We start from the raw sequence: 12,838 nt of genomic DNA, 5'->3' as shown, positions 1-12,838 counted from the left end.
AAAGGTTTTGGTCCTTTCATGTTTATCACAATCATAACAAACGCGTCACAAGACTTTTTTTTTCACCGAGAAATGTTTTTCCACCATGAAACTTTTTTTAATCCAATTACCAATACTGAATATTATATATGGTCTATAATTCTAGCCCTTATAATCTGCACTGTTTATATCGCTATATTTCATATTTTGGTACGTATACCCTCGCCACAGTTATTGAATATGTAAAAATAAACAGCTGTCGAACTGCTTTTATGTTGGAGAGCCTACGTTATACCTACGTGCTGAGGTCACATCCACTTTACGTAAAAATTCGGAAGCCGGTGCCATGTTGTGAAATATTGGGGAAATCAATTCTGGACGAAGTTCCTTGGCAAAAGTGGAATAAAAACAAAACATTAATCAGATTTCGGGGGTGAGCATGGAGGTAAGAGTAGTTGGTATTAGAAACGTTTGACATAATAAAAAAATCACCTTTGTCTACATACGTGATGATCAACTACAGCACACGGTCATTGGTTGTCACAAACACAACAATGATGGCCTTGTTACGAGCGGCCTGACATGTCTCATTTATTGCCCCCTTTTAAAACAATAGTCCTTAACTTTACCTATTTCCCCATTAGAAATAGTCAATGCTACACGAATGGATTTTGGTGATAATTTAGTAATAACACGCTAATATAAAACGTTCAAAGCAACCGTCCGCCACGGAAACGGCTAATGGCAACAGTAAATATCCTCCCACATATACAGTATTTTTATTTGTATATGTAATGTCTGCCTGGGAATGACTTTAAGTTACTACTCGACTACTCAAGAGGATTGTACTGGACTGAACCACTTGAAAAAACGGAAGGGATTAGCCCTCGGGCTGCCATTAAAAGCTACAGTAACCGACGCTTTATTATTTAGAATATCAATAACGAATGTTCGGCGGCATAGTTTTGTGTTTCACAGTTGCATTTTTATACGCGGGATTTGTTTTTAAAGTCAATGCTATCAGTAATCGTAAACTTAACTCCGTTGTGGATTTAATTATTTAATTCTAAGACAGGTAACGTCCTGTCATGTCCTTTCAAACTAAAATCAAGAATCCTAAAACGCGTTTTGTCTGGAATTCGTGGGATTAAATATTACAGATATCACAACTGTTAATTACATCAAAGGTGTGCCGAGGCAATAGGTAAAAAAATAAATTAATTACAGATGTAATAAACTAATCATAAACAGTGAGATAAGTTAGCTGTAGGCCTATTGATTAGTTACAACTTTGAGAACAAACACAACTACACTCAACACTAAATGAAAGTTGTAAAAGTGAATTAAACAAAGTTAAAATCTGTATCGTAAGACGTAAAAAGCCTAGTATAAACATTTAATGAGATTTCATCCATATACGAATAACATTACAACAGTGTTTTTATATGACCTGATCTATATCTTGGTAATTCTCTAACAGTTATCATATACACTAACTTCTGTCATCAGCTAAAATCTGCAATAATCTCAGCCTTATCTATGTTTTAGGGCTCTAGTAATCGTCAAGGCTCGATTGCCAAATTCCCAAGGCCCATAATCCTCAGACACCCCATGAATGCCCATGTTTCAATTGTAGTTTAGTTATTTGACTTGTATAAAACTCATCGCTTTAACACAATACCAGCTGATTGTTACCTAACCCTCATCGTAGAAAAGCTATCTGTCATAGATGTACAACTTATACTGTGTTTCTGTGGTGTTTAAAAGAACTGATACTCAAAAAAGATGATGACATGCCACATTATTCTAGAGCAGGAGTTCAGGGTACCTCTAAGAGTCTTTCTCTGCCGATCTATCTCCTTACATTGTGAACGTAAAGGTTCAAAACTCCAGCAACACTTACCGTCTAAAGAAATGAAAGTAATAGCGAGGTCACCATCTGCAGGGCCAGTGGCCGACAATAGAAGCATTCTCCATTATGGACATGAATGTGAAGCGCAATATGTTGTCTTCTGTGGACACTGTAACAGATAAGAGTTAAAAAAAAAGCCTAATGTATAATTTCAGGGATAAAAATGCATTCAGGAAAATCTATTAATAATGCTTCCACCTTATAAATCCTGACATTTTGTTGTGCGTGTCAGCACCACCTGTGCAAAACCAGCAGCTGCCCAGATGTCCCAGATTCCCAGGTTTATGCCATTTACATTCTAGGTTTGATTGAAAGGTTGTCTTTGATTGAAATGTTGTAGTAAGAAACATCTTAACCCTGTTTGTGGTTTATGTGGTCTATGTTTGTTTCCAATCGTCTGCTTGTTTTTGTAGAACTCTGTAATTTCTTTCTGTTTGTTTTGTGTCCTTTTTTAAAAAGATTTGTTGTTATTTGATTGACTTTGGCAAGAAAAGTTCATTCACCTGAGAGGCTCCAGCACAATGGCCGTCCGACTTCTCTAGCCCCTTACCCTGTGCCTAGTAAGCCCACTCATAATTTATCCATGTCCCTAGGATGTAAAGCTGGGCATTTTTGGGTAGTATTGTTCGGTAACAATTGGTCTTGCATTTGACTAACAACATCGTTAAAATACAAGTACATTCTGGTTGTATTTTGAAACCTCGGTCAACATCCGGTGACGGTTTCGTTCAGCTTGACCCCTCTAGCGCTTATCAGCGATCCGTGGCTCGGGATCCATTAAGCGGCCTGGCCCGGGCCACGAAGCGAAAACGGGGGCTTGGTCTGTGTTCCTTTGCTGTCAGACACCTTGAAACGATCACTGTCGCGTTGGAGTCCCGTCGAGCAGAACCGCCAGTTCGTCCCTTACTGTCACAGCTGCGTGTGTGTCCGCTGCCGCCATTGATTAAATGACACGTTTGGAACCGACAGACAATCGGGCGCCTGGAGTACCGCAGCCTTGCGCCAAAGCCAGTCAACGCTAAACCGTGTTAGGACAAGTCAGCAAGAAAGACTGGTAACAGCCACATTGCCTCGGCAGCCAGCCAGTCAGTCATCCAGTCATCCAGCCAGCGTTCGTGTTATTTTTGGCACGGTTGCTGGCGTTCACATGGTCCGTTTCAGTCGTGTGAGCTAGTCCAACATTTGTGAGAAAGCTGTCAGCTCACCAGTGTTGGCGGCTTCAGGGACAAACGCAGCTAGTTAGTCTTGACACGGCATTTGGGGGTTTAGCATTTCCACTCAATATTGAAACGAGGTTATCGCCAACAAAGATAAAGCTAGCCAATTTGTTTTAATAAGGCAAGATCGTTTTGAACTGAAGAGGGGCCTCATAGCGAACATATGAGGCCCTGCTGAGAAGATGGACCTTAATTTTTATTCGGATTTAACGGATGGTACCGTGCAGCACGGCTCAGATCCAGAGTTCTTGGATCCGCAGTCCTTTAATGGGTTTGACTCAGACAACAAGGTGACTGTTTTATGAATGGGGGGTATATTTCTCTCACATGCAGACAAACTCAATGTTACCTCTTTAGCTATTTGATTTTATATATTTGATTTGCAACTGAATGCACCTCATTGTGTAGATATTAGATATTCAGTGTCTGGCTGAATGGTTTTTGTGGCTCCACTGCTTCACTGTTTGTGTTAACTGCTCTTTTTGGACAATAAAGAGAAAATACTATATTCATTTAATGCTAACCTGGCCTCCTGATTGTTGCAGTTCCCTGGAGGCAGTGACAACTACCTGACTATTTCTGGGTCCGGCCATCCATTCCTCTCCTCTTCAGAGGTAGGCCCTCACACTTTAAATGGTGGAACATTACATTTCTCTGGCAGGCTATTGTTTAATTTTGTTTTAACACTATTGTTATGGAGCCCCATGATTTGCTTAGCCTTACAGTCACCAACAGTTAATAAAGTGCAGACACAGTCCACACAGTATCCAGCTTTTAAAATGTTTTGTTTCTGGCAACAAAATCATTATTTTCACAAAGACGTTTGTCATAAAAGTTCATATGAAACCTACACAATTACAATCAAAAGTATTCAACCTTCATTGCAAATTAAGCGTTTTGACAAAATTTACAGTCTTTCAGCTGTTTGCATTGAACAAATCAAACATGGACAGTTGAAATTGCTCAATGGAACCAGTGTAACAAATGGTTCCTCCAAAGTCGACACAAAATGGAACTTTTAATGACAACTGCAGTCTCAGAATTATTTACACAATTGCCAATCCCGTATTGTCTCGTGCCCACCTGATTAACTAATCAAGGGCTTCGGTAGTTGCAGCAGCTGTGCTTGAGAGAGAATACATCATACCTGAACTAGGGGTTTGTTGTGGGTCATTTTTGATTTAATCTTTGGCTAAGTTGAAGGAATTGTCAAAAAATTAGGAGATGCGATCATTGCCTTTCACAAACAAGGAAAAGGGATACAAAAAGACAGCGAAAGCATTAAATGTTTCGAGAGACACTGTTTGTTCCCAAGTTTAAAGTTAAGAGAACAGTGCTCATTACCTGCACTTGGCAGAAAAAAGGAAGCTATAATGAACTGCAGCCAGGTTCCTGAGGAGGAAAAACTTGAGTTAATGCGAAAGACCTGCAGCAGTATACACAGTAAGGCACATACCAAACGCTGAAGATTTCCATACAAAAATCTGTTTCCCTATGTTTAAAATCAAATGATCTACAGAAGGGATTCTGCTCTTTGGAGCGATGAAACAAACCTGGAACTTTTCTGGCCTATTGATCCGCTGTATGTCTGAAATCAGGAGAATGAAAGACACCCTAAAGCGGACACCCAGCCCACAGTGAAGCCCCAGAGCATCACCAAGTTCTCAGGCTGCTTTTTTTTTCTTGTAGTGGAAACCTGCAGCATTTGGATGATGAGATGGATTCATACAAGTATCAGGACATTCTACACATCCAAGATTATATGAGAACGGGAAGCTATTGGCCTTGAGGAATGGTCTGAGATTCCTCAGTAGAGCACCTTTGCTGTTATGACCTGTTTGAAATGTTATTCACAGCCAGGCATCAGCTTCTGGCAGCACTTCTAAGTACTGAAGAAGAGTGTTTAAAGGGGTTGAATCATTTTTAGACTGCGTTAGTCGTTAAAAATTGCGTTTTGGGTTGACTTTTGAGGAACCACTTAACAATAGTGTTTTTTTGAGCTTTTTAAATTGTTGTTGTTTGATTCTGTATATTGCAAACAGCTGAAAGTTTGTATATTTTGTACACTCGAGTTGCAAAGGGGGGCTAAAAAAAAATTTGGCTAGAACTCTAGTTATCAGCCAAAAATAATAAACAAGCCATCTGAAATCTTCTTATATGTGCACATAATAAAATACAGATTTTTTTTTTTTTATTCTTCAACTTTGCTGGGTCGTCTGGAGTATGTGTCGTTTACACATCTGCTCAATGAACACAGATCTTTCAGTGTCGCTATTGATAACGTCTTATTTTACAGGTTCTGTAACTTCCACTTGATTTTCAGGAAACAAAAAATAGCTGGCATAGAATTTAAATATGTTGCTAATTACCTTTCATTTTATTCTGTCAGGATTTTTCTGAATTTTGACAGGTGTGATAGATATGTGGTTGAGTAGTTAACAGGTTTGAATCCAGTCTTCTAAAGTTTACCTCTATTTGAAGCAGGTGCAGCACAGGTGGTGTTTGGGACAACCAGAAAACTTAAAGTTACTTAACAAAAACTTAAAACTCAAATTAAAGTCAAATTGTCGCATTCCACAAATCTTTCTCTGTGATACAGGTCCCTAAAGAGTATTTTAGAGAGATTTTTCAAGGGTCTAAAAATAAATTTAAAATGAGTCTGTTAACTTTTGTCGAAGTTGCTAAACCTTTAATATTTAGGCAAACTGCAGTTACTAAGTGAAATGTTCCTTACTTGTCTTAAATGATTGTTTACTCCACCCCACTCCAGTTTCTCCCAAACTTGCCTTCTTTTTCCCGTGACTCTTATGGGGTGACTGTGGCGCAGAGCAGTTGTCCAACAATCTCGCAGTTGTTGGTTCCATCTGCGGCGACGCTGGTCACATATCAAAGTGTCCTTGAGCAAGACACTGAACCACAACTTAGTTGCTCCCGGTGAGCATTGGCCAGCTGCATAGCAGCTCCCCCATCGGGGTGTGTGCGTGTGCGTGTGTGTGTGTGTGTGTGAGATTGTGAGTGCAAATGGGTGAATAAGAAGCAGTGTAAAGCGCTTTGACTGCCAATAGGTAGAAAAGGGCTAATTAAGTGCAGACAATTTACCATCTTGTTCTCCTTTTTCCTCTCTATTCCCCCGTCCCCCCCACACTACACCCTTTTTTCCTTTCATCCCCATCGCTTTTCACCACTCTTCCCTGCTCTCCAGACCTTCCACACTCCCAGCCTCGGCGATGAGGAGTTTGAAATTCCTCCCATTTCTTTGGATCCAGACTCGGCCCTCACTGTATCGGATGTGGTGTCCCATTTCGGGGAGCTGTCGGACACGGGTCACTCAGACAGTGTGGTGGTGCCTGGGAATGCTGTGGTTGAAGGGGATGACCCCTCATTTGCCTCCACTTTTGTCAATGCTCCCTCGCAAGGACTGGAGCACCTGAGTCTGGGAGTCATGAACCAGTCAGGGGGAAGCACTTTGTTGGCGTCGTCACTGGGAATGGTAAGAAATACAGGACTTTTTAGTTTTTCTAATTAGTTCAGTATCCAGTACCACTTTAATTTATTTTGTTTGTCCTGTTCCTGTCTACCTTCTTCTCAAGGATCTTGGACATCCAATTGGCTCTCAGTTCAGCAGCTCTTCCCCAGTGACAATTGATGTCCCGCTGGGTGACATGAGCCAGAGCTTACTGGGGTCCAACCAGCTGACCACTATTGACCAGTCAGAGCTCAGCGCTCAACTGGGGCTCGGCCTTGGAGGTGGGAACATATTGCAGCGCCCTCAGTCACCTGAACACCCTCTGTCAGCCACAGCATCGCCCACAAGCTCGCTGCAAGATGACGACATGGATGACTTCAGAAGGGTGAGTCATAGCTTCTTGGTTAAAGTGAGGAAATTCTATACGTGTCCACTGATCCACAACCACTATTCTAACGCTAATCACTTTCCCCACCAATTAGAGTGTCCTAGTTGAATCCCCGGTGTCTCTAGCCGTCTCTCCGGGAGTCATCTCCCTCGATCCTTCTCTATCAGAGTCCCCCCTCTCTGCCCCAATCTCCAGCGTTTCTCCGGCTATTGGAAGGAAAGGAGGAGCGAAGAAGGGGAAGAAGAAGAAAGATCCCAACGAGCCTCAGAAACCTGTGTCAGCCTACGCTTTGTTCTTCAGGGACACACAGGCAGCAATTAAGGGTCAAAATCCCAATGCTACATTTGGAGAAGTTTCAAAGATAGTGGCCTCCATGTGGGACAGTCTGGGGGAGGAGCAGAAACAGGTGAGGGAAACTGTTTTGTCATTTTTTGACAAGAATTAGTTGTAAAAAGATACTTAATAACTCCCCCCACCCCAGGTTTACAAGAGGAAAAATGAAGCGGCAAAGAAGGATTACTTGAAAGCGCTGGCAGAGTACAGAGCCAGCCAGAGTTCTCAGGTGAATGTTTTCTGACTATTGACACCTCATTTATATCACGTACCTCAATTTTCTGCTGCTAAATATCAAAAGAGCAACACTTAGAAATGTATTCGTGCCTGATGTTGGATTTGTAATTAACGTGTTCTTTTCTGTTGTCTTAATTCTATATCAACTTTCCAGGCCCCCATTGAACTCATGGACACCGCCCCCTCGCCTCCACCTCCAGCACCCACAATCACAGCCACGCCGGCCACCACCCCTCGCCCCACCAGGTCACAGCACTACAACCCCGAGGAAAATACAATCACTAACATCTGTACCTCCAACATCATATTGGACCTGCCTCAGGTCACCACACGCTCCCGCACTGGTGCCATTAAACCCCAACCTCCACCTGCCACCACTCCCCCAAACCCTCCTACCGTTACTAAGATCATCATCAAACAGACGCAGCTGCCCTCTGGTGGTGTATCTGTCACAGCAACACCCGCCTCCTCGCCTCGGCAGCCGCCACCGCTACAGCAGATGCACAGCACTCCTCCGCCACCTCGGCTGCAGCAGATGGTACACGCCCAAGCTCCTCCACCCCTGCAGGCCAAGCCTCGAGGTGGAGGCACATCGGCTGCCGCCACAGCACCACCTCCACTGCAGATTAAAGTTGTTCCATCATCACGGCAGTCGGATTCAAGTGCAGCAATCATTGTGACGTCAGCTGGCGAAAAACCTGCATCCGCTCTGACAGTGGAGGTAGAGGGGTCGGCTGCTGTGGTGACAGGAGCAGAGGAAGTGGCAGAGGAAGGGGTAAGTATATAAATGTAAATAATCTTGAGAAAATTTAGCAAAGCTGTGCATGTCAGCCTTAAATCCGTATGTGAAGTGAATATTACACAAGAATGTAAACATTTTAGAGTGGAATCAGAGGTGTTGTGTTTATGGCTGCATCTGACTCTGCTATAAATTCTATCTATCCATCCATCCATCAGTACAACTGTTTCTTTATCCGAAGTAATAAAATGCTCAAGGAGCGTATAAGAACAATAATGAGACATGGATCCGTGCAGAAGTTAGTAAGTTTATGAAAACCTTATGCAATGTTCTCTAATACTTTGTATATCCTTTATTATGCCTTTAAATACTCTTCCAGCCTCTTTGAGTACCCGCTCAGCAGTCTTACTACCACTTTACTTAGTTCCCCAGCTACCTTAACACATGTTCAGAGGCTGGGAATGCTATGGTTAAATGTTCTCTATTCTTTTTAAACCATTCCTGAATTAATTTGTTTGTGCTTTGGAACACAAACAAATCCTTCTTGGAAGAATTCTTCTATTTCTAGATTATGGGCTTCAAAGTTGGTACAGGTATCCCTAAAGTCTTAAAACCCCTTAAATATTATTACAGTATATTACTCTAATATTTACTGTAGTTTTAATGATTACCCATTGTATTTTATGGTCTTCTAAAAGCTGCTTTCCTGATTCCATTGTTTTTGTAGTTCTCAGCTAACAGCTTGAGACTGCCCCTGGAGATTTACCCACTTGCACATCTAAGGCACAAGACAATTTTAACACGCTCATCAAGCATTGATGATAGTTGATAGTTTTCTTTTCCTTTTTTTTTTTTTTTTTTTTTTTTTTGGTATCTAATTATACAGATTCTAGTTAATTAACTAGAGGGGTTTTTGAAGGGGAGGCAAATTTTTGGATCGATTATTTTCACTAACTTTCATTCTCACCTTTGGTGAGAGAGCACTTGTTCTAACTGAATGTGCATTACATATTATGTTTGTGGGGGTAAAAAATAAATGAATAAAATATATATTTGTCATTTAGTTGTATGGCGATGGAAACATTTTCACTTGGCTATAAAATCTGAAGTATTACTAATAGTTCAGTATTTGCTTTTTGCAAATTCAGTTTTTGTGTATATAAATTCAGTCCATAAAAAGGCAGAATATGTCTATATTAATGAGTCTCTATGTTGGTTCTGGCTTCAGAATTCCAGGGCTCGTCAGGCTCTAAAATACATCGCTGTTAAATTAAAGTAATTTATTAGGATGGTTGATGAAAAATGTAAATAACTGCATTTGTCTTTGTCTTGTGTTTTTGAGATGGAGGTTGAGGTAAATGTTGCACCTGGCCCCAGCATGACCCCAGCTGCCAGTCCTAACATTTGTGTGCGCGCCGGCTGCACCAATCCAGCTGTGGAGAGCAAAGACTGGGACAAGGAGTACTGTAGTAATGAGTGTGTTGCCACACACTGCAGGTGTGTATATTTGACTTGACAGGAGAAAGGAAGTTTTCTATGGAGGTTTGGTTTGGTGGGTCATGATTGTAAGCTAATGTTTGTAAGGTAGGTGTTGTTTTGGATGTTTGCGTATTGTGTTTATTGCAGTGCTTATTTTCTGGCTCTTAATACTATTTTAAACTGTAATATTTAATCATTTTGGGTAACTACCCTTACTTCCTTTCCTACTTTTCTCATATTTGTCCTGTAAATATGAACTGTAAGCCAGTTAACTTGGTGTAGCAAAAAAATTGAAATGAGGGGAAGCCTTTAATCTAGCTTTGTCCAAAGTTAATGAAATCTGCTTAACGGTGGGGTGGTAATTATTGTCTTTATAAGCTCTTTGCAAAAAAAGTGAATAAAGGGTATGTAAAGGCTTCTAATGAAACTGACAGCCAATCAGCTTTTAATATGTGCATGAAGCAAAATTACAAGCCAGAAAAGTTAGTGACTGTAGTAAAAATGTGATCAGTATTTTCTGTCTGCAGTATTTTAAAAAGTGTATGCATAATTACAATCTTTACATGTTGATGTCTGCAGACATGCATAATGGGTTCGTTTACACAAACATGTCTGATATAGTTGGTTTTGGATAAATTTGATTGTGTATACGACTTAAATGGCCCGGTTTCAGAAACCTGAATAAGCCTGCATATTGGCTTTAACATAAGTACCTCCACATAAACATAGATACTGTGGTATTTAAACTTTAGGTTTTTTGTGTGCAGATGTTATTCCAATTAGTTTAATATATAGTGTAGTTGTTCTGTAAAATAAAAAAGAATGACTATCATCTGACGCACTGACATTGTAAAATCCAGAAACCAGAGTGTTTTCTTCCTCAGTCTCTGAAATGACTTTATTCTGTACACAAATTGACGGCTAAGATCTTGAGTCCAAAAACATGCCTATAGACAGATTTTTAAATTCCCAGACTATGCTATGTTTGTCTAGAGCTGAAGAACTAGATGTTGTTTTATGTAATGTAAATATATATTATATCCTGGATATGATCAAAAAAGGGAGTAGAATGTGAAACTATAAAATATATTTCTTGTTCTGACATTACACTAAATGTGATATTTTACAAATTGGCTCTAGAGTGACAAATATTTTCTTTAATACTTTCTCCTCAGAGATGTGTTCATGGCCTGGTGTGCAATCCGAGGACAGAACTCCACCACTGTCACATAGGGAAAAGGACGCATGGATGAAAAAGGACAGACAACACATGAAATGCAAACGAACAGAGGAATGATTGAAAGAATAGATGAATGAATAATGGCCAGATGGGGCTCAGGTATAGGCACATAACAGTTTATTTTATAAAATCATGTAAAGTGGGCATAAAGTTGCAGAAAAGTTCCTATACCTTTCCTGTGGCTCTGTCTTTTGCTCAGCAGAATAAACAAACTCAATTATTTGCAAATATAGCAGCAGAGATTACAACTGATAATAGGATGAATATATGAAAGATTCTGAAGAAAACACAGAAGAGGCTCCAATTCTCCTGTTGATGTATTGTGAATTTAAAATATGGACTTGATTTAAAGAAAAAAGAACTTTTTAAATTGACTTATGGTGTTTTTATTGTTTGAATGATCTTGTTTCTATTCAGTTGATTGTATTCATTTTTTTAAAAATCTGCTTCAAACGTGTATGTATTTCCCTTTACTGTTACACTGATAATTGATGCAAATGAAATCTGAGGGTTTTTTTTTTTTTTTTTTTTTTTTATTTTTCTCTCTCTCTATTCTTGAGTAATGCTCAGGTGGTTTGGTGTTACCAGGCTGATGGCTGGTTCAAAGATTTAAACGCCTAAACAACTGGACAAAGCACAGTCTTAAAGCTTATTTGGAGTTGTACAAGAGGGTCTGTAAGAAGTCTTTAAAGGTGGAATTCAAACTACAACCAGCAAAATGCAGTTTTTCACCTTTAAAAGCCACTTGGGGCAATAATCCTACCATGATACAAAGGCTTTTTTTCACTTGCTTTAAAAACAGGTGCTAAAATTCAGGAACAAATGGCTTTTGTGTTCTGTGTTCTGCTAATGTACTTTGCAACATAAGCGTTACGTGGTGCATATTTTGCTTATGAGGTTAAAATTGTTGTCTGTTTAAAAAAAAAAGGAGGAAAAAAAAAAAGGAAATGACCCCACCAGCTCTGCCAACACTACTTACTGGAAGGGAATATAGTAGAAAAGCTTTAATTTTTAATGTTTAATTTAATTAATTGCTTTCTGATTTGTTATTAATCAAGGAAGAGGGATGGTTACTTTATGAAAGCATTCCCTATCAGATGAAGTTATGCAGTGATTGGTCCAGTTTATGTAGATACCCTGGAAATGTTTTTAAAGGTAAAATAAAATAATTTATGTTTTAATATACATTTGGTGATGCACCTTTTGAGTTTATACAAGATATTTTCTGAATTAATATTTTACTGTACATATTTCTAACACTTCAAAAATGAAGTTGATTTTATCTATTACCGATATAAGTATTGTTTTATTAAAATACTAAGATTCACACTCATTTCTTAAACATTTTAAAACAAGTGGGGTTTATCTCAACATGTTTAAAGAAATAAACTAAATATGATCTAGGTGTAAGATTTAAATGAACACACTTCGTGAGCAATTTTACTTATGTACTTATGTACAGAATTTAAATGTTGCATTTCAATAGTAATGGAAATATATAAGGACTTCACTGAAATATAACTATGGATTTAAACTGATAAAGTTAATACAAATTTATATTATCACGATGGCGAATTTTATCAAAGGAATTAATATATATAGAGAGAGGGATAATATAACATCGATAGACCAGAACGCCTTATAAAAAGCAAAACAGTTTGGCACTTATAGGGGAAATCGTAGCTGCGATTTCTATCGCGAGATCGACGTCGGTAGGAGCGTTTGATAAAGATGGCGGGAAAACCACCGAGGCGGGAAAAAGCAGCGTGGTCAACACTAGACAGGGGGTGCTGTTGCTACCGATTACATTAAAATGCGCCACAAACCATTTAATAATATCTCAAAGTA

The 12,838-nt window shown here is 39.5% G+C and overlaps 1 protein-coding gene across 3 annotated transcripts; it reads left to right on the top strand.

Moving 5' to 3' along the window:
* Positions 1-288: 288 nt before the first annotated feature.
* On the top strand, positions 289-12,175 carry tox4b (TOX high mobility group box family member 4 b). 3 transcript variants are annotated; one of them, XM_067525428.1, is made up of 10 exons: positions 289-424; positions 3,654-3,722; positions 6,311-6,598; positions 6,699-6,959; positions 7,057-7,368; positions 7,444-7,524; positions 7,687-8,307; positions 8,490-8,573; positions 9,614-9,768; positions 10,926-12,175. In XM_067525428.1, exons 1-10 carry the CDS (start codon positions 419-421, stop codon positions 10,981-10,983), a joined length of 1,935 nt encoding a protein of 644 aa, XP_067381529.1. In that variant the 5' UTR covers positions 289-418; the 3' UTR covers positions 10,984-12,175. The 3 variants fall into 3 exon arrangements, with proteins under 3 accessions (XP_067381529.1, XP_067381527.1, XP_067381528.1); XM_067525426.1 differs by lacking the exon at positions 289-424 and adding an exon at positions 2,645-3,398; XM_067525427.1 differs by lacking the exons at positions 289-424; positions 8,490-8,573 and adding an exon at positions 2,648-3,398.
* Positions 12,176-12,838: the final 663 nt, after the last annotated feature.

This window comes from Channa argus, chromosome 12 (genome assembly GCF_033026475.1).
Source record: "Channa argus isolate prfri chromosome 12, Channa argus male v1.0, whole genome shotgun sequence".
NCBI classification, from domain to species: Eukaryota; Metazoa; Chordata; class Actinopteri; order Anabantiformes; family Channidae; genus Channa; species Channa argus.
This window is presented reverse-complemented; position numbering and strand designations above follow the sequence as displayed.